Source organism: Aptenodytes patagonicus, chromosome 15 (assembly GCF_965638725.1).
Source record: "Aptenodytes patagonicus chromosome 15, bAptPat1.pri.cur, whole genome shotgun sequence".
In the NCBI taxonomy this organism is placed as follows: Eukaryota; Metazoa; Chordata; class Aves; order Sphenisciformes; family Spheniscidae; genus Aptenodytes; species Aptenodytes patagonicus.
In genome coordinates, this window is record NC_134963.1 from 11,629,158 (window position 1) to 11,653,199 (window position 24,042).

The 24,042-nt window shown below is 46.3% G+C and overlaps 1 protein-coding gene across 2 annotated transcripts in view; it reads left to right on the forward strand.

The window, feature by feature from the left end:
• The window catches only part of GGT5 (gamma-glutamyltransferase 5), a 47,665-nt gene that overhangs the window by 18,909 nt on the left and 4,714 nt on the right, over nt 1-24,042 (forward strand). The window contains exons 1-9 of one of the 2 annotated variants that reach the window (XM_076353109.1): nt 5,881-6,260; nt 16,815-16,945; nt 18,637-18,726; nt 19,871-20,060; nt 20,647-20,804; nt 21,240-21,389; nt 21,804-21,937; nt 22,556-22,758; nt 23,185-23,276. In XM_076353109.1, coding sequence (XP_076209224.1) covers nt 6,100-6,260; nt 16,815-16,945; nt 18,637-18,726; nt 19,871-20,060; nt 20,647-20,804; nt 21,240-21,389; nt 21,804-21,937; nt 22,556-22,758; nt 23,185-23,276 — 1,309 coding nt within the window. In that variant the 5' untranslated portion in view covers nt 5,881-6,099. Of the gene's footprint in view, nt 1-5,880; nt 6,261-16,814; nt 16,946-18,636; nt 18,727-19,870; nt 20,061-20,646; nt 20,805-21,239; nt 21,390-21,803; nt 21,938-22,555; nt 22,759-23,184; nt 23,277-24,042 lie in introns of those variants that run through there. The other variant, XM_076353110.1, reaches the window with a different exon arrangement.

Here is a 24,042-nt window from a genome sequence, read left to right on the forward strand (position 1 = left end):
CCAGAGGAGTTTCCAAAGACTCTGTGTGATGTTAAAGAGGACAGCTCAAGCTGACCTAAGGATTCACCACTGCCCAGGGAGGGAGGTCCCTCTGTATTTCCCTTCTGTGCTTGTTGCACCTCCTCTCACCAGGAATTTGACTTTTAACAGGCTCCTTTTGTTCAACAGCTCTCACGGCAGTTCGCAGTATTTCAGGTGTTGCCTGAAAAAGAGGAGAATAACTTCCCTTGATCTGCTGACCACACTCCTGAAGGAATGCATTATCTGCCAGCCAGGTTTGCAGCGTGAGCACATTGTGGCGCATGGTCAGCCTGGCTCCTGCTGCAAGCCCAGGCCCTTCACAAGAGAGCCTGCGCTGAGCATGGTGTTATTCTGCCCAGGTGCAGATCTTTGCCCTGCTCTTTACCAAACTTCATGAGGTTTCTGTTCAAGTTCATCAAGGTCCCTGTGGATGATGTTGTGCTGCTCGTCCTGTCAGCCACTCCCCGTAATTTGGTCTTAGCCAGAGATTTGCTGAGAGTGCATTTTTGTCCTCATTGTTTTCCTTTTTGACTTGCCAACTGTATTTCAGCCAGTACACCTTTTTCTGAACATCCTTCTAGGGCTTTTGGCATTAAAGAGTTCAGGATTTGGGCATGTTGCTTTCTTCACTGTGTAAAGATCCTTGGCAAAACCATGTATCAGCTTCCTCGGCTGATCTGCTTCCCTTGTACATTCAGAGTGGCTCATGCTGCCTTGTGCTGTGCTCTGTGCACACCGAGGGACCTCCAGGCTGCACAGGACGCAGTGAGCAAACCCCACTCAGGGCAGCTCTTGAACTGAGCATGGCAGTGAACCATTATTCCACTGATTGTGGCTCACTGAGATCTTATAAAGCATATGGTGGCAGCTGTATAGGTTGTTACATATAGGTACACGTTCATTTAACTATAAATATGTTATATTTAGTACTTTAAGTGAGTTTAGTACTTTCATGTGAGTTAAAACCCTCCACAGATATCCTTTGGGGTCACTACAATAATACTTTGGCCTAATTTAGTCAATACAGAGTTCAGACAGAGTTTACTGTTGGTGTCTTTGGATGCACACAAGGCTCCCTTTTGTTTTCTAGTGTCCATACTTTCAGCTGCTATAGTAATTGTACTAATGAGGTTTAGTCTTTAAGAAAACTGCTGGATTTGCTCCAGAAGAGCACTCAAGAGTTAAAGGCTGAATCAGAAGGTTTCACTGTTAATCTAATCTTGAGCACAGCCGCACTGTTACAGAAAGAATAAAATGCTGATGCTGTGCAGTTAACTGTGCCTGGATATACTCATTGAATAAAGTTAATGGAGAAAAGTTTCCCTTGGGCAGTGGTCTGTGCCATGTGTCCCACTAAGTAGAGCCGTGCAAATAATTGACTTTCAATATGTTGATCAAACTGTAGAATAGAGGATGTTTAGGTGTGGGTTCGACAGAGCATTTCTTTCAGACATTACTTTGTAACCAGCAGGAAAGGAAGAAGGAGGCAGCAGCTCTGCCTTTAACCTAGGACAATTCAACCAAGATACAGGAGTCCCTGAGACTCTGCTGGGTCCTTTTTTTGATTTCAGTGATGTGAGAAATGGTGCGTGTCCTGCGACTGTCCTGTTCAAGTGCTTTCCCTTTGTTCACGCTTGCAGCCCACAGAGAGATCCCTCAGAGTGGGAAACTGAAAGTTAGGGTGGCTGAGAAAATAGTGCCAGAGTAGTGTTGGACTGTTGATACATGTCCTCTTCAGGATGTAGGTTTGGCCCCTCCCGGTCATCCATTACTGCCCTGCTGCTGCACTCCTAACACATGGACTGTTTGTGATCACCCTCAAACCCTTTCAGGGCTTGTAGGAGGAATCTGTTTAACCATTACAGATGCAGCCAGAAGTGTGTTTTCAAGACTTGAGGTGAAGTACCACCAAGTTTCTCAGATAGAACCAGGAGAGTTGTTCCCTGGCATGCTTTGAAATTAACAGGAAAACCAAAAAGCCTTGATTCAGAAGGTATTTAAATGTTAATCTCAGTGGAACATTAAGTCCATGAGTAATTTTAGAGCATGTTTCCCTTTTCTGATTTAAAAAAAAAAAGCAGCAGAGTTTGGTTTCCCTAAATCAGAGCAGTTTACGGGCTTAACTTTCATCATGAATTCTGAGAAATAACAGAGGAAAGAGAGACATGAATGAGAAGTTCTTCAGTACAAGATTTTCTGGTTTCTGAGTATCTGTTTTTCCAAATGTCTGAAAACTATACAAACTTGATTTTTGTGGGAGCAAACCCATGGCTCTCAATAAAGAAAACTTGTTTGTGTGCAAAGGAAAACAATGTGCAAAGGTTAGTGTTTCTCAGTTTCTGAAAAATTGTACTGAGACAAATGGATCATGAGCACCAACACCTGTGGAACTCACAGCCATGTCTCTTAGAAGATTTGATCAATAAATTCCCAGCATGTTGCCTATGTTTTTGTAATTTGATTATCGTATAGAGACAACTGATATTCCTGGGTTATAAACAAACATGACTGGAGGAGGAGACGAACTGTGTATGAAATACATCCAGTTTGGCTTTTGGTTGCATGCTCTTGGAAACTTTCCTAGACTCTTGTCCAACGGTTTAAACTTAATTTAGAGTTGGGAAATGCAAAATGCACTTCTTACTTATTACAATAAGAGCTTGGTGACTGTAGACAGTGCTCTGCAAGCAAACACCAGCAGAAAGAGGCATCCTCTTGAGTATGTTGCAATGTAATTTGGACAGTGTAAAGACAAAGGCAAAGGAGGATGTTTAGGACACTAGCATGAGAATGCCTTATGAGTTTGGTGTGTGTTTAGGGTTCTTTTAGTTTATATTTTTAAAAGATGAGATGAAGAGTGATAAATTCAGGGTCAATATCTTAGTCAGCTTTTCTTTGCTGAGTAGAAACATCTGGCTTTACTGTCCAATGATGTTCTTTTCTTCCCCTTAATGAATGGAAAGCAGCACTGAAGAAAAGGAGGCATGGCGAAAACACACTGCTTGAAATGCCATTCATGTCACAAACCTACTCTTGCTGCAGACAAGGCAGCAACCTTGTTTTCTTTAGTCTGGCCCTGGACTGTCATGAATCCTGCTTCAGCACAGAGGTCTCCATCTTCTTAGAAGATGTCTCCATGATTTGCATCTCCAACTTTATTCTGCTGAATGAAAAGCGCTCATACAGCACGTGTAGATGTTGGTGCTCTTTGGGATTGTCTCCTCTCCTCCAGGATCCTGAGGCTGGTTATGAAGACTGGCTTTCAGCCAGCAACTAGCTTTCTTTTCCTCAAACATGACTGATACCAGTCATCATCTGAAACTAGCTTCACTGTCAGAGAAGCAGGCTCTATGGATGGTAGCTCAGTGTGTCAAGAACATGTTGGAGCTTGAGGTAAAATTACATTGGCTTAGTGCTGCCAAAACAAGCAAAGGTGCACACTGTCCCCAGCAAGGCTGAAGGAGAAGCTCCTGCTGCCTCCAGAGCCCTCCCTGGTCCTTTTGGTCACTAGATGATGGGATTAGACTAACTGCGCCGTGTAGTCTCCCCACCAACTCAGCCCAACGGCTGAGACCCTTCAACACCTCTGCAATAACCTACCTGCATGGGGAATTTCTTCCCAACTCCTTCACTTAGTATTAAGTGAAGTTCTTCCCAACTCACTTCACTTAGCCTAAGGCTCTGCTCTTAAAATCTGAGGATTTCTATCCCTTGATGATTTCTTACCCTCCATAAGGAAGCTGTGGTGTTCACATCAACCTTATCAATGCCTGTACTTCAGATGTTAAATAATTTTTGAATTTGGTCTCTTGGTTGAAGATTTGGAAAAAAAATGTAACAGGACCCCAACAATATAAAGGACAATTTAAAGATACTGTGCCTGTTTATTAGTTAATAAATGGTGATTCTATTAATAGTTACAATTCTAATTAAAATCTCCTTGAGTATATCTTGGCCTGTAAGGGTCTTCAAATACCTGAGCTCCTTTTCATGCAGCGTACAAAGCCCTTCACAATGGCAGTGGAGGACCAGAGATTCCTTGCAGTGAAGTGCTATGTGTGGAGATTTATGCCAAGGCAAGCTGCGCTCCCAGACAATGATGATAAATGTAAAAGTTTTAAGAAACAAACAGGCACATAGAGGTCACAGTCCTGAGCCCCAGCATGTGAACAACTAAGCAGCCTCTTACGTGGGAGGGTCAGTGCGGACTTTGTAGCATAATATGGTCAAAGTTGAGTGTTGCACCAACAAGACTGTAAAGGTTACACATTGAAAGAGAGAAGGAAGCTCAGACTTCATTTACATATTTAAAAGACAAATGGGTTGCCTATGGGAGGCATCTGTTAGTTGGAATAGATCATAACCATGTCTTGGCCTTCCCAGACATGGTCTGGGAGATGACACTCTCTCTTACCTTTCTTGCCTCTTCCAGGTCTCCTCCTTGGCAGCACAAGGGTAATTTCCAGATACAGATGTTTGATGTGCTGAGTTGAAAACCAAATTTGATGGAAATTTGGAGACTGCAGTTGAATTCTCCATGACCAAATGGGCAAAATCCACTTGAGCCTTGAGTCTGTTGGTACTGAGTGGTCAGAGTTTCCAGCCCTGCTATGAATTTACAGGGAAGAGCTTTCCCAAAAACCACCAGAATGATGATTCTTTAAGTGTTTTAGAATAATTTGTCAAAAATGAAACATGAAGGTCATGTAGGCATTGAGAAATTTTACAAGATCAGCAATGTTTTGCAATGGGGTGAAATGAAGAGTCACATTAGAGTTGTGGAGGCTTGTTACACATGCCAAGTATATTCGCCGAGTCAGACAGAGATGTGGAGACCAAGAAATTATTCCCCAGGGACCATGGTTTTATCTTGAACAAAACCATATATTTTTCTTGGACTATTCTCACTTCCCCAAGCTAATCTTACGGGAAGATACAACTACAAAAAAGACAGTCTAGTCTATCAAATCCATTTCTTGAGATATGATACATGAAATAATGGTATTACTTAGCTATGAGATAAAGTTTAGTGGGTGCAAGTTGAAAGTCTGTACTGAAATACAGGTGTAAATCTGTGCAGGTGAATTCCCCTTCTCCCAAACCTAGCTGGAAAAGGATCACGGATAACATCTTTTAGAAAGACAGCAGGCAGATGTGGAGCCCTATCTTTAACTTTTTATGTGCAAGGAGAACTGTATAATTAAGAGGCTCCTAAAGAGCTAGCTGGGGCCAGTTGCACTGTGTAGCAATTCATGCTGCTGATAGCTGCTCTGTTAGGAATCAGATCTGGTCTTACTTAGCAGCCGTTCACTTCCTGGGTGCTGTGGTTGCTGACCGATACAGGCTGGACCCCAGAGCTTTTAGCTCTGATGTTTTGCAGAAGTGCAGGGGCCTGCTGTTATATTCAAGGTGTTGTGTTATGCTCTTTTACAGAAGATATATGGTGTGGACACTGGCAAGATTTAATGATGAAAAAAGTAAGTAAGCAAGATTATAATGAACTATAAGGTGAAGTAAGAGTAAATATGAAGGTTCCAGCTTTGTATTTTGTATTTAGCTTTTACTTCTTTGAGTAGTCTTATGGAAAGAAAATACCCCAAGTTTGCAATGTAGGATTGATGTAATTTTCACAATGATTCACCATGTAGGCTGCCTTTGGTAATTTGCTTTATGTGGCAAGAATGTGAAGACAGGAAGGCCGTGTGAAGCCAATAAGCAGTGTAGAGATTCCACTAAGTGCTCCAGCAGTGAATGTGTTAAATGTTTTCCTCAGAGACTTTAAAAAAAAAAAAAAAAAGTCATATGATGAATATGCCAGAAAAAGTTTACTTTATAAAGGAGAGTGAAAAGCCTCTCACACATAAGAGAGCAGGAAAGAAAGAGTACACTGTTTCCTTTTTAGCAGCTTTTAATCTTAAAAAGAATGTAATTCTCAGTCGCAGGGGGCAGAGCCCACTTCAGTGAGACCTCCCTCCCAAAACTGCCGGGATCCTCTACTTCCACCCTGAGTGAAGCAGGCGCCTTGGCAAAAGGAGTAAAAGCGTCCCAGCTGCCTCCGGCGGCGGCGTAGGAATAGACATGTCTACGGGGAAGATCTGTTGTCTGGTGCTGCTGACCCTAGGAGTGCTGGCGGCGGTTGTTGCGCTTGTGGTCATCCTGACTCAACCCAAGTGCGGTCCTCAGCGCTACCTGCACGGTGCCGTGGCTGCTGACACCGAGACCTGCTCTATCATCGGCCGGTATGTGCACGGACCTCTCGGTTCTTCAGGTTACGTGTCGCGTATGTCGTGGACTTGGACTGACATACTAACTATGGGAGTGAGCTGGGTTTCTGCCCCGTCCCCGCTTCTGGGGCTGAGCAGCAATGCTGCTCCCCAGGTGCTCTCCAGTGGAGCAGCTCAGAGAGCAGATGGAGCCCTGCCTCTGCAGTTGATGCTTATTTTCATTGTGACATTGTCCGATGTCACAAAAATTTGCATTTCTGCAAATTTTTGGCCTTTTGGAAGGTATAAGTATTTATAGTATACAAGAGCAAGGTTGTTTTAAAGTGGGGAAGCAGAAAATTAACTGCTTACTTCATGGTGGTAAGTCTGTCAGATAAGTGGCTTAGAAATAAACAGAAAGAAGTGAGAGGAGCTAGCAGAGAGCTGCAGCTGGGCTTCAGCAGAGGCAAGGCAGGCAGGCAGGCTAAGAGGGTAAGGGGGTCCGGGCATCGCAGCCTTTAGGGTGTGTGTTTCTGGACTGAAGCCTGCAGCAGCTGTGTCTGCTATCAAGAAAGACACTCTGTATTGTAAAACAAAGAGCAGATTTAATTGAAATTCAGCAAAGACAGTGTAAGTACAAAAGACATACTTAGATCACTTGGAAGGAAAGATGAAGGTTTAAAAAATTCTCTAGCTGCCCAGGTTGTAACACTTCAGTTTGTGTAACAACTTCTCTCTCAAACATTTTGACTCTTATGTTATTATTTTACTATTACTCTTACTTCAATTCTTAAATGCATGTATACATGAAAGTAGAAGGATGTAACTTCACAAACTGTATGTGATGCTGGATGCTCTAGCAGTGGATGAGAGCTGTGTGCTCTACCTTCTGGCTGGAGGAGAGAGATAAAAACATGGTGCCATTACACCATGCTTGCCATGTCGCACATGTGGTTCTTGCAATGATGTGCTGACACAGCATTTGTGAGTAGTTGGAGAAAATGTACTGTGGCTGCACATATGTCAAGGAATGAGATGGGGTTTTTTACGCTAAGCCACAGGTTAGTTCTTCAGTGGGTAGAAGTATCTTTTAAATCAGTATTAATGGAAATAGAGGAAAATACATTATTGGATTATCCAAAGAATCTGCTGGGAAAACCACAGCACTTGTTTTGCAGCTCTTGTAATTTTTAACTTGAAGTAGTGTAGAATCAGCTGGAAGGCACTGAAGTGAGAGCCACAGAAATCTGTGATCAGGTTGACAACTGAGAAGCTTTGGCTATCTGGCTACTGCTGCTGGGCTGTCATCTGTTTCTGTCCTTTCTCTCTGCAAGAAGCTCCACCTGCTTCCATAGCCTCAACCATTGCTGTAGCTGTGCCTCCAGCGCACTTGCTGACAAGGTCTATGGTGTCCCTCCAGTCTGACAGACCACCTTAGATTTCCTAAAAATAGTTTGCCAATGATGCCCACAAAATTCTGCCCTTGCTCCAACTTTCCATCACACATTTTTCCCCCTTTTCCCCAGCCTGGGGCATCTGCACATCATGTCCTGCTGCTCCCAATGTATCAGCTCTGTCCTCCAGCCCTGCCAAGCCCCCTGGATCTCCCCAGCCAAGACTATTCTCCTCCTTCACCTTGGTTCACCCTCTGCCCGGTGGTTAGCTCTACTCCCCTACTGCTGCATGCTGTCTGCTGCTTTTCCCGGTATCCTTTGCCTCCAGCCATTCTTGGAAAGCTTTGTGCTCATTTTGTGCTGTCCTTATACTTGGAATGAACCAAACTCCTGTTTTTCTCCCAGCTTGAGCTATCTGCTCATGTTCTTGAAACAGATCATAATAAAACTGTTTATAAAAATGTTCACCTGCAACAGACCTTGTGATCAGAACCTTTGTATAACATTTGCCCTTTTCTTTGTCATTATCCTATTTCTCTCTTTGTCCCCACTGGCTCACAATGGTAGCTTGTAAGGAAGGAACATTTCTTTTCTTTGGGGGAAGCTTACTGCATGCTTTGTACTGCATGTGATCTTGTTAATTTTCTCCCAGACATTTCTGCGCTGTTATTATCTGTATGTCACATTTTAGCTGTTAGCTATTAGCACATGAGAGTCACCACTAAATTAATTCTCATAGCAGTCTGGGAAGTGAGAAAATGATGTTATCTCACTGGTATAAATAAGGAAGTCTAGCATGGCAATTATACTGTGAGGATACCACATCAGAGTTGCTTTGACCAGGGTCTCTGCCTTTCAGAGAAATCTGCGCTGCTTGGGGTACATCGCTCACTGACCTCCTGTGTGACTGTGCAGGGTGAGGGCTTCCTTGAGCCTGACTCAGAGGTCTTGGTGGGAGAACCAGGAGCTGAGGAGCACACAGCAGCCTCCTGCCGAATCTTTGCTGAACAAGATCTTAGCATCACATAGGAATTTTGTCACAGCAGTAGCAATAAAATCCAATTTCTCAGAGTAGTTGTCCTGGTTTCGGCTGGGATAGAGTTAATTTTCTTCCTAGTAGCTGGTACAGTGCTGTGTTTTGGATTTAGGATGAGAATAATGTTGATAACACACCGATGTTTTAGTTGTTGCTAAGCAGTGCTTACACGAGTCGAGGACTGTTCAGCTTCTCATGCTCTACCGACAGAGAAGGCTGGAGGTGCACAAGAAGCTGGGAGGGGGCACAGCCAGGACAGCTGACCCCAACTGCCCAAAGGGCTATTCCATACCATGGGACGTCATGCTCAGTACATAAACTGGGGGAGAGCTGGCTGGGGGGGCCGCTGCTCGGGGACTGGCTGGGCATCGGTCGGCGGGTGGTGAGCAACTGCATTGTGCATCACTTGCTTTGTGTATTATTATTCTTCTTATTATTTTATTTCCATTATTAAACTGTTCTTATCTTAACCCACTTTTACCCTTCCGATTCTCTCCCCCATCCCACTGGGGCAGGGGGAGTGAGCGAGCGGCTGGGTGGTGCTCAGTTGCCGACTGAGGTTAAACCACAGCAGTAGTCTTAGCCAATAGGCCCTGATGTCCCCACCTGTGAGCTGCCACTTCATTTGCCACTTAACTTCATCAACAAAGTGAGAGTTGGACAAAGCCAAACATCCCTTGGTGCACAACCCTAACTCCTTCCCAGACACTGCCCAGCCAGTCAACTGAGTGTTTTTGAGATTACAACAACGCTGTTGACTTCTGCTGTTCAAAAATAATTAAAGTCCCAAAAATAATTTAAGTCCCAAAATAATGAGACTTAGGAGAGAGGGAACAAGAAGAAATAATTAATCTTGGGTTTTTCTTTTTCTTACTAAGGACTGTATTTAGGTCTTCACTCTTTTTCTGTAGTTATGCAAACATTTGCAAATTTTTACACTGGCTGTTTGGACTTGGAATGGTGTAAAGAGTTGAGGAGTTAGACGAGCAATCATGAATGGCAAGATTCCCAACGGCACAAGAGACCTGTACTGCTGCTCCCGAGTCCCTGCTGGGCCCTTTGCTTCCCATGCTGCTGCTTGCTCTCTCCTGCCTAATCGCTGCCTCACCCCCAGCTCTGTGGCTGCTCCTTCCTACATGTACCCATCTCCCTGTGCCGGTGTTCGAGCCTGTGCAGTCACTACTTCTGGTCTTCTCATCCTACCAACACAACACCCTCACCCCTGCTCCCAAATTGCTCAACCTTTCTTCTGCCTTGATCCTGCCTCCACAGCTCAGCCACTTCATTCCTCTCCCATCTCCTTTGTGTTTGAGGCAGGACATGGCCACGCTCCTTGCTCGTGGTGCAGTGGGGAGCACTGAGTACTAAGGATAATGATTTCCTTGTTTTTGGCATGCCCCAAAGCCATGGCTGTTATCAGATGCAGTTTTTTTGAGGAAGCTGTGCTTAGCCTCTGCAGCTCAGGGTTGGAACAGGCTCATTTCCACTATTGTTGCTTAGAAATCACAAGACTGGTTAATTCATTGATGACCACACACATATGCATTTTTGTATATATATAAAAATAAGTAAAAAAAAATTACATGATCAATACGATCAAAATTTTTAATGATCAGTTTTGGTTTTTTTTTCCCCAAAGCAAACAACTTGGCCAAATTAGAGTTAATTGTTTGAACTGGAGGCAGACTACATCTTTAGCTTTGTACTTGCACACTGCAGAGCCTCCTAACAAATTTTCTAGAGGAGTTTAAAACAAGTAAAATAAGGCAAACCAACAAATTTCCTCAGTCTAATTTTTTGGTCATTGCTGAATGCTTTTAGTGGAAACATGCAAAAAGGAAAAAAGCGACCTCCACAGCACCACGGGAAAAAAAATTAGGCTTGGCGTCTTGGGTACAGCAAAGCTACAATCAAATGAAAACCACGTGTTGTAATTGAACCTGCCAGCCTGCCTGCCCACCCCACTGGTGAGAGCAGGAGTCATTGCAACCAGTCCCTAAAGACATACCACAGAGAGATTCAACAGTGCCTATTAGTCCCTGCCCTCCCCCACTGACCCTGCAGACCCTCTTTCTGCTGGGACCCTGGGCTGTACCCCCGCAGCCACAGCTTTCAGCCTGCAAACCCCCCCCCGAGCTCCTGGGAACTCATGCAGGGGATGCTTGGAGAATCTCCAGTGCAGGATGGGCATGAAACCAATTGCACTGGTCTGGTGCCTAAAGTCTTGGAAGCTAAAAGCAGCACCTAATCTCTGACCTACTTATAAATTTTATTCTTTAATTAAAAAATCTTGTTTCCTTTAAATAAAAAAAAAAGAAACCCAAACCATATGTTCTGTGAGTTGTCATTAGCAGTAATGAAATTCCTGGGGCATTACATGATACTGTGTTGGTTTAAGATGCTGCTATTTAAGACAGAGTCTTTGTGTGCTCCTAATAGAACTTTTAATTGAACTTATTGAGAATAATAACTGAACCTCTTGCCTGAAGAGCAATCTTGTCTTTTAACAAGTGGGTTGGTGGGTTGGGGAAAAAACCTCAGGGCCCTTGTGTTTTCCTCACTGATAGTTCAGCTGTGAAGGAAGGGTCAGTGAAGGAACTGTGTAGCTCTGTAATTTGTTAGTACAAGCAGGAGATGGGGGACAGACTCACAGCCCCTATTTGCTGCTCTTTTTCTTCAGTTGTGCCCAGCTGCTGTCTTCAGGCTTGGGTTTTCCAGCTCTGGAGATGGCGTTTGTATATTCTGGGGCTGTGTAAGGTTGGACTTTCTGAAATCTTTATTCAACTCTTTGACTCCCTGCAGACAGTGACCAATCTCAGCAAGCCTTCAGCGTGTCATCATCCTTGTTGGGAGGTCCTGTGCTAGACTTGCTCTTAGCCATCAGTGCCCAATTCTCAGCAGTAAACGAGGTCAGGTCTTTTGCTGTGAATGGTTTTACTGCCAGAGATTGGGGACAGAAAACAATATTGTGCAGCTGTCTGGTCCAGACAGGGGCCCTGTGCTGGAAGAAAACTTGTCCCTGAATTAAGTGAAACACTTTGATGAAGAGGGATGGGAGGCTAAAAGGAGAGTCAGAGCAGTTTTTAACCCAAGGATGTGGATTTGGTACCAAAGTCCACCTCAGTAATTTGTTGTCATGTCAGGAAGCCATGAGGAGACAGGAGGTGATCGTCCTGGCAGCGAGCGGTACCCAAACCCACCTTCACCTCCAGCTCTGAGCCACTTGTTCCCTCCTGGCAATGGAAGAGGCTTTTTCCATCAGCCATGCAAAAAGCTTTATATTTCCTACCAATGTGCCATTTGAGCTCTGCCACCCACTGCTCTGCATCCATTTGTTTTGCAAATGGCAGAAGTAAGAACCAGCATGAAGCCAGGGAGAGATTTAGGAAAAGTGCTCATTCCCAGAGATGGGATTCGCTGCAGCGAGGTGAGCTGACCTGACCTGGCCCAGCAGCCATCTCTGATCCCACTTCTCCAGTGTAGCCTAGCATAAACCCTGGGAACTGGCTGCTTCTGAAATGAACCTGGGGGACAGGGTGGTGGGGAGGGTGAGAATTTAATGGTCAGAAAATGTCCGCGGTCCTGGGAAGCTCAGTTCTAGGCAGAGAATCTGCTGCAAAAATCCTTTACAGTGATGGCCCAGCAGCATTTCTGAAGAATGTTTATATCCCAAAGGATTTGCCTTCCCTTCTTCTTGTATTTTATCAGTTTCAAATTTGGCAATCGACCCTTTTTTACAGAAACAGCTGTTGCTTTTGCTCTTCATAAATCTTAAGCAGGCAGCTCCTATATCATGGGTGGTCTTCTCCCAGCCCCCAGCTTTCTTCAGCAGAAAAAAAAAAAAAAATCAATGTAATTTAATACCTTAGCATTTCCAGTGTATTTAAAATTGCTTCAGGGTTCCTTCTAGCCCAGGGCAGAACAGCAGACTTGGTCTGCAGCCCAGCACAGCCCATCTTTGCAGTGAGGTTGTGTGAGCAAAGTGCCATCATTCACCCTTCTGGGAGGGTGAATACCTGTTTTGCTGCTGCTGGAGCAGAACTTGGTTGTTAACATCCTCTTCTGCTCCCGACTTTGAGGAAACGCGATTAATGGCCAAACCCTAAAGCTGAAACTAAGTAGCAGGAAGGATATCGGACAAAACATGCTGTTATCAGATTTTGTCAGCTGTAGCACTAAGATGTCTCTAGGGAGACCTGGTAAGGCACTACACTTTGATTAAGGGGTCATGTGTCTCTCCAGGGTTTTGCATTATAATTAAGCTAGTTGTAGCAGTGATCCATATAAAGGGAACAACCTAATGGGACAGGGTGTGCTCTGCCAGTTCAGCTAGATGAGAAAGACTGGTCCTAAATTCCCCAAGCATCACTTCCAAGGAAGTGGCAGAGCTCTGGCTGAAAGCAGGTGAGCCAGGCATGGGGAGCCGAGTGTGATATACCAAGAGCCAGCTCAGAGAGTGCTTTTTATTGTGTTTCAGTCTCCACAGAGGCTGGAGGGAAAGCTGCCGAAACTGGAGGCCAGTCTGCAGATAGCATAGAATGGCTGTGGGCCCTGGCCCCTGTGCTGATGATGGGGGACATGTATCAGGCCTCCTGTGTAAAAGGGCAAAGCAGCTCAAAAGAAATCTTGTTAATAACCCCGATCGGGATTTGGTTTTACCCTTGCTGGGTTCGGTTGTTTCTGAGCTTAAGCTAAAAGCCTGACTGTAAGGCTTGCTTTTTCTTAGCTACCACCATGCCTGTTCTGTGTCATGGGACACCCCTTGTGTTCAAGTGAAAAACTTGCCACGCACATGCACCTCCACAGAGCCAGGGAAACAGTGTCAGTGTGGTGTGCGAGCCCTCCAAGATGTGTTTGTGAGACTTGGGGCTGGGCGTGCTTCCTGCCAGGCTGGGAAGAGCCAAGATAATGCCCAGTTTTGGGGAGAAATCTCAGCTCTCCTTCCCCCTAACCCCTGTCCCCCAAAGAAGCAGCAGGCAAAGGACCATGCCCAGCATCACACAGCCCATCCCATACTGAGATGGTCTCAAATGTTGCACACTGTGCCTTAGCTCTCCATCCCGTGGTGCTCACTGAAAGGCAGCAGGCAACTGGAAAGCCCTCCTTCCCTTGAGCAAGAAACAGGTTTGACTTTGTGTTGTTAGGTGTGCTATTTGCCACCAGAGGTGACAGTGACAGTTGCCACCAATATAGACATAGTAGACAGGAATGGAAAGCACTTTTGGATTATCTGGAAATTCTGTTTTTCTTGTCATTTTGTTTATATTGCCAAATGTGATTAATGAGGACTAGTGACCAAGGACAAAGCAAAACATGCTTTGCTTTTCTGTGGAAAAGTGTCCCTGTGTTGGCTGTTGGTGTTATTTTTGCTCTATATTGCATTAACACCAAGGAGTCGCAGCCAAGAATCAGGGCGTCACTGTGCTAGGCACAGAGCAGGAACAATAAAGAATATCTCTGGCTTTCCTGCCTTCCCTGAGGTGTGCACGATGTCAGTGTCTTGGGAATGACCCATCTGAAAACTATTGGGTGGACTGGCAGGCTGGAGTAATCAGTGCCCATAAATAAGCACTTGATTTGCCTCGGCCATGCCAGGCAGGATGTGTCCATCCTGGCAGCGCTGCTGAAGTCCTCTCCACTGGCCGGTGAACGTCTTCCTCCTGCTTGTTCCTTGATGCTTTCAGGAAATCTGTGTCCCTTTTGCCAATGGCAGTAACAGTCCAGGTCTCAGCTCCCTGGGGAAGTTTGCTGCTCCCTTTAGCAGTCAGATACACCTTTTCTGCTGAGACTGAGACCTCATTTGTCCTCCCTGATCTCAGTGCGAGCCAAGGGCACAGCACAAACTGGCGTTTACATGGCTTGTGTTATCCTGGCTGTATGTCTAACTGGGAGTGTTGGAGGGAGGGATCATGGATAAGGTCACGCTAAGAAACTCTCAGGTTTGTATGCTTTGTGCATATGGCACTACATTTGCGGTAGTTAAAGGGTATTTAACCCACAATGTTGCTTTTATAAACAAGTACTTGTGAACACCAAAAGATCTTAGCATCATCCAGAAACAGGCCATCTAGGTGTACAAATATTAAATCAATAAATCGATTAACTGTGGTCGCCCTTTCGAGCATGGTAAGTTAATGTAGTTCCAGTGCAGAGCATGCTGGCTTGGTGCAGATCAGTGGTGGTGGGGGAACAGCTCATCTTCTGGAGCAGGTAGACGACCATCACCAGATGACACAAGAAGGGACGAGGATCTTCGTCAGAGAGTGCTCCTCCAGGCACAAGTGTTTCTGGGGACGTGGTGAGGGGTGTACAGCACCAACTTCAGAAGGAGCGTGGCAGGAGGGTCCCTGGACAAGAGGTAGTGCAAGATGTGCAACCACTTACACCACTGTGAATGTGGCTGGGAAGTTGGGTGAGGATCTGGTGCTTTTCGGGCTTTAAGAAAATGACAGAAATGTGTCTGATTTTCCATGTTAAGGTCTTAATGCATTGCACTGAAATGAATACCATGCAATCTCAAAGTTTCTTTTTAAAGTTGTTTTTCACTGCAAATTATTTCAGAACCATGGTTTTCCCTGGCACCAGGCTTTGTACGTGTGCTGCCTCATGGCCCGTAATCCAGGGGCTCTGAGGAGCACTGTCCCAGGCAAGTATAGTGGTCCTTCTCCCCTCCTTCCCCAACTTTCTAACATGCTTCCTGGGCCTTCTGCAGGGGTGACTCAGTTTCTCATGAAGCCCTTGTGTCTTTCCCTTCTATTGTTAGCAATTAAAAAGCTTCAGTTTCAGAAAAACACCACCCAGGGTCATTCATGTGGTGAGAGTCTTACCCCTGCTGCAAGGAGATGAATGAGCAAGCCTGAGCCTCAGTCTCCATTTTCAGAGCTACAGCCAGGGAGCCGCTTGCTGCTAGGAGGCTAAAAGCCATGCCGACCACAAACAGAAAGCCCAGTGGTTCCCTACCATTTCTTTTCTCCCCACTTGTCCACATGCCATTTCCTTACAGGCAGCGGTTCCAAAGGCACTTACAGAAACAAAGGAAAGCCACGATCAGAGTGCCTGCTGGCAGCATCCTGTTCCCAGCCCCAGCAGGTCCCAGCCGTATCAATGGATGTAAAATAAACAGCAGTCCCTAGATGTGCTCTGTGTTCCTGTTGCAGCCTCTGGGAGCAGTTGCACTCCAATCAATGAACTATTCCACTTTCCCTTCTGGCTTTGCGTTGTCTAAGCAATACCCCAATGCAAACAGTCGGAAGCCTTCCTAGCAAATACCAGTGCTGGCTACTGGCAAGCTGTGCAAGGAAACCCCACCCCACCGCACTTCCACTGCAAGGAAAAGATTTTTTTTTTTTACAGCTGTGCTTGAAGGAAACATCTGTTGAGACACATTTCTCTAGCAGGTACTCATTGCTATCAACAGCATGAGGCTACCTCAGTGCCTGTGTGTGGTGTGGCTGTGCCTAGGTAGAAACCATTGAGGGTTTTTTTTTTTCTCCTGTTTGGTTTTTGTTTGTTTTGCCTTTGGGGATGGAGGGACGGGGGGGGTGGGATTTTTTTGTGCTAATATCACATAAGCCCAGGAAGGCACATTGTAGGAGCGATGAAGCAAGGCCTGAATTTTGTGCTAATTGACATGTTAAGTCTCAGGAGTTTGCTTCCCATAGACCCATCGTTCCTGCTTCAGTGCCCCTGTCCTGTTGACCAGCATATGCCTTTTAATTGGGAAGGTAGGTGGGGAGCTACAAATCAGTTGTTTGGTTCCCAGCATGTGGAAAGCTCTCTCCTCTGCCAAGAGCATCCACCTCCACATCTGGGAGCTCCTTGCTGTCCCTTTTTGTCAACAGCATTTGTGAGCGGCTGCAGTTCTCTCTGTCCCATCACTCTTTTCCCAGAGGAACACCAGCCTCGCACAGGTCTGGCCCCTGGCTGCTCTTTCCTCCTGCAGACTCTCCCTTCTTTCCCACTAATTTTTCTTTCTCACTCCCACAAAAGAAGGCGCCTTTCTGCGCTCTCACGTTCCACACTGCTGCCAATAGCTTTCTCCAACTGCTCTTGTCAAGCTGGGACTGCCTTACACGTGCCCCAAGGAGACATTTTCATGTAGCTCCTCTATTCTGTCATCCCTGTATTTTAACAGTCTTTTTTCCTCCATTTCCACCACAGGGACATCCTGAAAAGCGGAGGCACAGCTGTGGATGCGGCCATTGCTGGCTTGATCTGCACCTCGGTGATGAACCCTCAGAGTTCGGGCCTGGGTGGTGGGGTCATATTTACCATCTATAATGCCAGCACAGGTATGGGCCAGCCCTGTCCTCTCCATGGTGCCCCGTCTCCCTGCAGACACCCAGCTGCCGTGGAGAAGTCAGAATCCTTCATGTTCTCTCGGGGCAATTTTATGACTATAATGGTGCATCCTCTGATCACAAACGGTGCTTTTGCTCTTAACCCAAAGGACCCGTTACAGGGAGTGATTCTTTTCACAGCAAGAACACGTTGGGGGAAGGAGCTCTGGATTTAAAATGAACTGACTTTGCCTCTCCTTCCTCCTCCAAAGCAATCCTGAATTGTATTTCAAAGTCACATAGCTGACAGTGCAGCAAGGTGTGAGCGGTGCTGTCTGAGCTGCTGCTGGGCTGCCGTGGAGGCAGACGGGAGCAGAGTGAGGCATGTGTGCTGGCAATGAGCGCAGCAATATGGAGCTGTGGCTGGCTCAGCTGAGCCTGTGGGCTGGGACTTCAGGGGCTCATCCTGCATCAGCAGCTCAGGCAGTGTCTGCCGACATGGGGGCTGCATCTCACGCTGCCCTCGCTGGCGCGGGTAGGACTCCCCAAAGCGGCGGTGAGACTTCCTGTCCCAGGAGATGCATCTTCCCTTCAGAAATCTCAGTCTAGCAACGTTCAGGGCTTGCTGGGAGGCCCTTTTGTGTTTGGCTTAACCCCTAGTGTTGTGTTCTTGCTTTTATGTTTTAATGTTTTTTTTTAACTGCCTTGGCTCCCAAAAGCCCCCAGAGCTTATAGATCTAAATAGTAAAATCAACAATGAACACAATAACACTATTGTAGTTTTAAAAACCCTGCCAAGTAGTCTCACGAGTCACGAATCTGGAAATGCTTGGGTGTATCTTATGCACTAGCATAATTTGGCAAAACACCTCTATTTTTCTTTTTTCCCTTTTGGCAGAGCTACATGGCTCTTTGCTACTTTGAGCTACTCAGAGCTACTTTGTCTCCTATCAACAGTCTTCTGCTACCTGAATTATCCTGCTGCACAGAGCCGCACGTGGCCATGCACAGCTCAGGTGCTTGGTACACTAGGTAGCACTGTGGTCTCCTGCAACACAGCTGGCTCTGTGGACTGTGACAAGAAAAGATAAATACAAGGCAGAGAAGGAGGCGAAATAATAGGCTAGACCTGAAATACGAATGTATACAAGTGGTTTTGGTGTTTTGTTTTTTTTTTTTTTTTTCTTTTCAAGCTTCCTGATGCATAGAGGATCTTTCAGTATCACCGTCCTACTTACAAACATGATCGACATGCCTCACCATCACTTGGAAAATGGCCCACCAAAGGGCATGAGGCTCATGTTATGCCTCTGACATGTCCCACCTGTGGAGGAAGTGCAGGAACCTGCAAATCAGATGTGAAGCAGCATGTCCCAGCCCACACCTCAGGCCCAGGAGCCATGCGGGGGGACCTTAACTAGCTGAAGACAGCCCTGGCCTTGTCCCCGTACCTTCATTGCCTCTAGGTAGACACTGCTCGGTTTGCTCTTAAATAGAAGCATGGGAGCAAACGACAGTGTGTGCCCACTGCAGCCTGACCCTGCAAGTGTGCTTGACACATTTGGCAAAAGGCTTCAGGGCAGTTCAGCATGGTGCTGCAGGCTCTGGGCTAGCAGCCTGTGTGGTGCTCACAGCTGGCTGAAGGGACATGTTCACCTGCTTCCGGAAGAAAATGTTATGCATTTCCCCCTTCTCCTTTCTAGGAACAGTCGAGGTGATCAATGCCCGCGAGACAGTCCCACGAGTGTTTCCGCACAATTTGTTGTCTGGCTGTGCTGCTGGTTTCCCCATTGGTAAGGACACAGACTGGGCCATGAGGGCTGTGTGCCCTCCTGGCGTGCAGTGCGAAAAGCTCAGGGTGGGGGAACTGAGGACCTTGCTGACTTTATCTGAAGTCCTATTTAATTGCTTGTGCCTTTCCTGGATCGATTTTTGCAAAAGTAAGAAAAAATACTAGGTCCATAAAATTCCTGTTTCATAGTAACATTGGCAACCTGACCAGCGAGGGGGTGGGGAGCAGAGCATGAGGAGAAATCACTACATAGTTTCTCTTCATAGGAAGTCTGCATTCAAGACCAGACTTCCCAAAGCACTCGTTTCCCAGCAGTTCTTACAGAGAAAAATAAGGTCAATAGCTGCTCAGACTTTCTGGAAATGAAAGAAATAAATAATCTGGTGCGCTTGCCCGTGTCCTTACATTGGGGAAGCAACCTGGCAGCATCAGGAGTTGAGTTGCTGGGCTCCAGCTTCGCTCAGCTACCACCTCGCTCCCATCTGGGGAGGCTCCACATCCATTTGCTGTTACTGGTTTGGCAACAGGCACTCTCGCTTTAGCAGCATGTCTTGGATCTCTCCACATTTCTTGCTGCATTTATTCTCCTTCCCTAGCACATTTTCTTTTGGGGCATGTCCTAGTTCCTGGAGAAGATGTTCTTATCCCTGGAAGAAGAGCCTGAAAAGGAATCAGGAACAACTGTGGTTGGAAGGGACAGTTGGAGGCCTCTGCTCCAACTCCTGCTCAAAGCAGTGTCATGTCAGCGTTAGCTCAGGCTGCTTGGGCCCTTGTCCTGTCACATTTTTTAACTTCTCCAAGGATGGAGAGTTTCACAGCTTCACTTGTTCTAGTGTTTGACCAGGCTCCATGTGACTGCTTTTTCTCTTATGTCCAGCTGCCATCTCCCTTGCTGCAACATGTGCCTTGTTGCCTCTTGTGCTTTCACCGTGCACCTCTGAGTCTGGCTCCAGCTTCTCTACACCCCTTCTGTTAGGTAGTGGAAGAAATATATGAACAGAAAAAGGAAAGAAAAAAAACCAAGCTGCTTTTAGAAGCCTTAGTCCCACCTGTACAAATGCATGCTTCCATTGGAGTGCTTTCAGAGAGGTGAAACCCACAGGCCAATGACTTACTGGGTGTGACACTGCCGTTCTGCTCTTCAGGTTCCCGCTGGATTGCTGTACCAGGAGAACTTCGTGGGTATGAAGAAGCCCATAAGCGATATGGCCGCTTACCATGGAAAGCCCTATTTGAACCAACCATCAAGCTCCTTTCAGAGCCACTTGTCATTTCCCTGGTTATGCACAAAATAATCCATTACACAAACTTTTCCAGTCCAGGAAAAAGCCTGTGGTAAGACCCATGAATTAAATTGCAGTGTGAGGACCACTGTTCCCTCAGCTTCAGACCCTTCCTCTGATACGCTGACATGGAGTGCAGGCTGCTGCTGCAGCTTCTGCTTAGTAAATACTTGCTATGGAGAGGGAAGGAATAACGGAAGTGTTTTTTAAAGTTTTTTTTTCTGTCAGCAACTTTTTTTTTTTGTAATTTAGAGTGGCTTGGCACAGCAAAACTGTCTGCTAAGTACATCTGCTCGTGAGGAGGAGCTGGCTGTATGTGGCCTACCTCCATCTGTGTGGAAATCGTCCCCTGACAGCAGGGCCCTACAGCAGACACTCGTTTTGAGAAGCCCCACCGACCTGAGCCAGGGTCAAAGTGTTAGGTCCTGCAGAGGAAACTTTGTCTGGGGCAAGAGTGCCTGGTGCTATGGGTAGCAATCAGCTGAGAAGAACTTTTCTCCATGTAGACTGCAGTGTAGCACTGGCTTGGAAAGTATACAACATGCATAAACCAAATCAGCTTTGGGAAGGAAAAAGAGATTGACCCTGGGGACAGAATAAGCACATGCTGTAAACTGATGGATGTTCTTCTTTAACAGCCCACTGATATGTGACGGTGAAAGGTTTTTGAAGCATGGAGAGACCTTCAGGTGGCCAGCACTGCAGCAAACACTGAGAGCTGTAGCAGAAAATGGAGCTACAGCATTTTATGAGGGACAGATAGGAAAGGCCCTGGTGGAGGACATTAGAAAGGCTGGTAGGTAACAGCTATAGCTAATACTAATAGACAGGCCTTTTCCCAGCAATTGGCTAACAGTGAGTCGGTACCAGGGGAAAGCCAACACATGCCATTTGCTTGCCACTTGGGGTGGTACCTGACACGGGAAGGGGCCACCTTTCCCCAGTTCTTATAACTCAGGCCCAGAAACAGGGCTGAGAGCCACCTACTGCTGTGGCATTCACCCACAGTGCTCATGCACTGGCCTCTCCAACTCCCTTTGGCTTTGTGATGTCCTGGGGTTTGGCAGTAGATGAGGACACATGAAGACATTGCTGTGCTTGGTAGAAGAAATTTGGAGTATACAGGGATGGCTCTTTACAAGCTTTACCAAGGCTCTGATGTAGCCAGCCCATAGCACCTAGTAGAAGTTAATGTGCTAATGCCAGCTACCCGTCTGGTTTTCTGTTGAAGGGTCCACTATCTCACTGGAAGACCTTCAGGCATACAAAGCAGAGGTGTCTTCAGCTCTGAACATTACCCTGAACAATCACACCACGGTGTTTTCTCCTGGACCACCCATGGGAGGTGCTGTGCTCATGTTCATCCTCAAGATATTGGAAGGTAAATTCCTAAGGGAAAAGGGGCAGCAAGACATTTGCAAAAAGTGTTGCTCTAGAGCAGTAGAAAAGTAATGGGGAGAAATGGAGTTGACGAGCCAGAACGGGCCCCAAAGCAGCAGCATGACCATGCTGTGCAGCAGGATGATGAACTGGCTCATTCTTACAGTGGGTCAGCATCACCATAACTGCTACAAAGGCCAAAGGATACACGATTTTCCCAAGGCTTCAAGAGGAATTGAAGTCACAGCGGAAATTAGTACTTGGTTGTTTCTGTGCCCACATGCTGCTAAAGCATAGGGGAAACTTGACAAGAACTGGGATGGGAAAAGGAAGTTCCTTTGAACTTTTTTTTTACAATTCTTGAAAAAACATTGCCTTGGGTCTATTAACAAAATTATTTCATCCTGCTCCGTAGAGTATAAACTCCATGAAGCATCACTGGCAACACCCAAGGAGAAGGTGGAAACCTACCATCGCATTGCAGAGGCCCTGAAGTTTGGCAGTGTGCTAAAACCCCATATGAGTGACCCAGCCTTCTCGGAAGCTCAGGTGAGCTGGCATGGTGCATAAGGGCAGCCACAGGCACCCACAGCACTGGCAGCTGCTTCTACACTGCTGCTTGACAGAGAGGGAGCAGGGAAGTCCATTTCCTGCCTTTTTTTTTTTAAACCTGCATTGTCACCAACTCATTTTAGTCTGTGTGCTAAGCCCTCAAGCAGGCTGCCTATTGCCCAGACTATCCTGCCTGCCAGCACAATGCTGCAGTACCAAGCGAAGCTCTGACACCCTCTTGCTTTGCAGCCACGGAAGGAAAGAAAATACTTAGAACTGCTAGTCAAGAGCAATGCTGCTCAGTTGGCCAAGGCAGAGGCAGGATTTGGCCATTTACTTTGTTTTCTGCAGTTTCTGTTCAGCTGTAGGCTGGCGCTCGCTTACCTGATAAAGGATGTGCACGTGCTCATGCCAATGCTGAGGTGCCTCAGTACTGAGCTTGTTTTGGTTTCTGTGATGAGAGTGGCGTGGGGATTCAGGCTGGGGCTGAATGCTGCCAATGCAGGTCCCCAAGCTCTGACTATTGGGGCTGAATCCCTCAGGCTTCCTTGTGCCCAAAGACAGACATGCCTGTGCTTTGGTGACACAAGCTCAGTGTCCTTGCTGCGATTGCAGATGACTGTGAGGACCCTGCTGTCTGACAAGATTGCTGAGCTTGCCAGAAGCCGAATAGATGACCATGGTGACCATCCACTCGACCATTACAACTTGTTGGAGTCCATCTACAACCACAGATACAAAAGTAAGGGCACAAGCCACATCTCTGTGCTCGCTGCAGATGGCAGTGCCGTGTCCGCCACCAGCACCATCAACTACCCGTGAGTAGCCAAGGGGTTGGTAATTGAATCACATAGGCCATGTATCAGGTTCACAAAGTACCTGCAAGGGCTGTTTACCAGCAATACAAAACCCTTGGGCTTCACAGATTTAGGCAGTCTCTTACTCACGAATGCATTTTTCATGTGACAGCAAAGGTCTTTGAGCATCAGCCCAAAGGAACATCACAATTCACGAAGATGTAACAACTTGCTGAGCTCTGCTGAGTTTCTGTGAGTTGGGGAAATCCCCACTTCCACTACTAACAGGGAGCTTATCTCTGGCTCCAGCACAGCAGCACAAACACCTTTTGGACACCCTGGCTGGGGCAGTTGCAGGCTGGGAGGAGACAGAGGTAACCCACAGTTAATGATATCCACAACAGGAGAGCACTGGTCACTGAAAGGCTACTTCTTTCCCCCCTGCAGGTTTGGCTCCTTTGTGTATTCTAACCAAACCGGGATCATTTTAAATAACGAACTCGCTGATTTCTGCATAGCAAACAGAAGCATTAAACCAGGTGAGCATTCTCACCCTCAAAATAAAACACATAGCCAGGAGATGAATATGCAGGCCATGTACAACTGGGCAGGGACTATCTGTAAACTGCAGGTAGTCTTTCCTTTCCTAGGTCTGGATGAGAGCAAGTTTGTTTCAGACTAACAGAGGATAAAGTCCTGTAGTGTGTCTTGTCTGCTCACATATGCCCTTGCTTGGAAACATGGGAGTTTTGGTTTCTGGCCAGGGAAATTGGAGACTTAAAAAAAAAACAAACAAAAAACCCCAAACAGCTGAAGCTGACCATTGGTTGATGGGAAGGGGAGGGAAGAAGTGAAGAAACTACTGCTGAGACAAGCTTGCCGACTTTTTAGGCTCATCTATGAAAAAGTATATAGTTGCATGCACAATCACATCAGTAATGCTGTAGGCTTACACTGAGTTCTGTAACACAGCAGTGTTGATGCAGAGATATTGCTTTCTGAAATAAGCTACCCCTGATGCAATCTCCCTTGGGTCTGCCATGAGAGAGGACATCAGTACTGCGATGGCAGGATAGCTGCTAATGGTTCCTCGGCTGGGTTGAATGAGCTGCAGCAAGTCCTGAATGCTTGTAGGATGCCCCGTACCAAGAGATGCTTCCTATTTAGCTTGTGCATAAAGGTCCAGTTTCTTGTGAGATGGGGTCTCAGCACAAAGCAGCTAGTTTTCTGGGAGACTTGAACTTCTTGAGGAATGAGCAGCAGCTTGGTTTTCCATGGGGAATGCAAGAAGGGTGAGGTAGATAA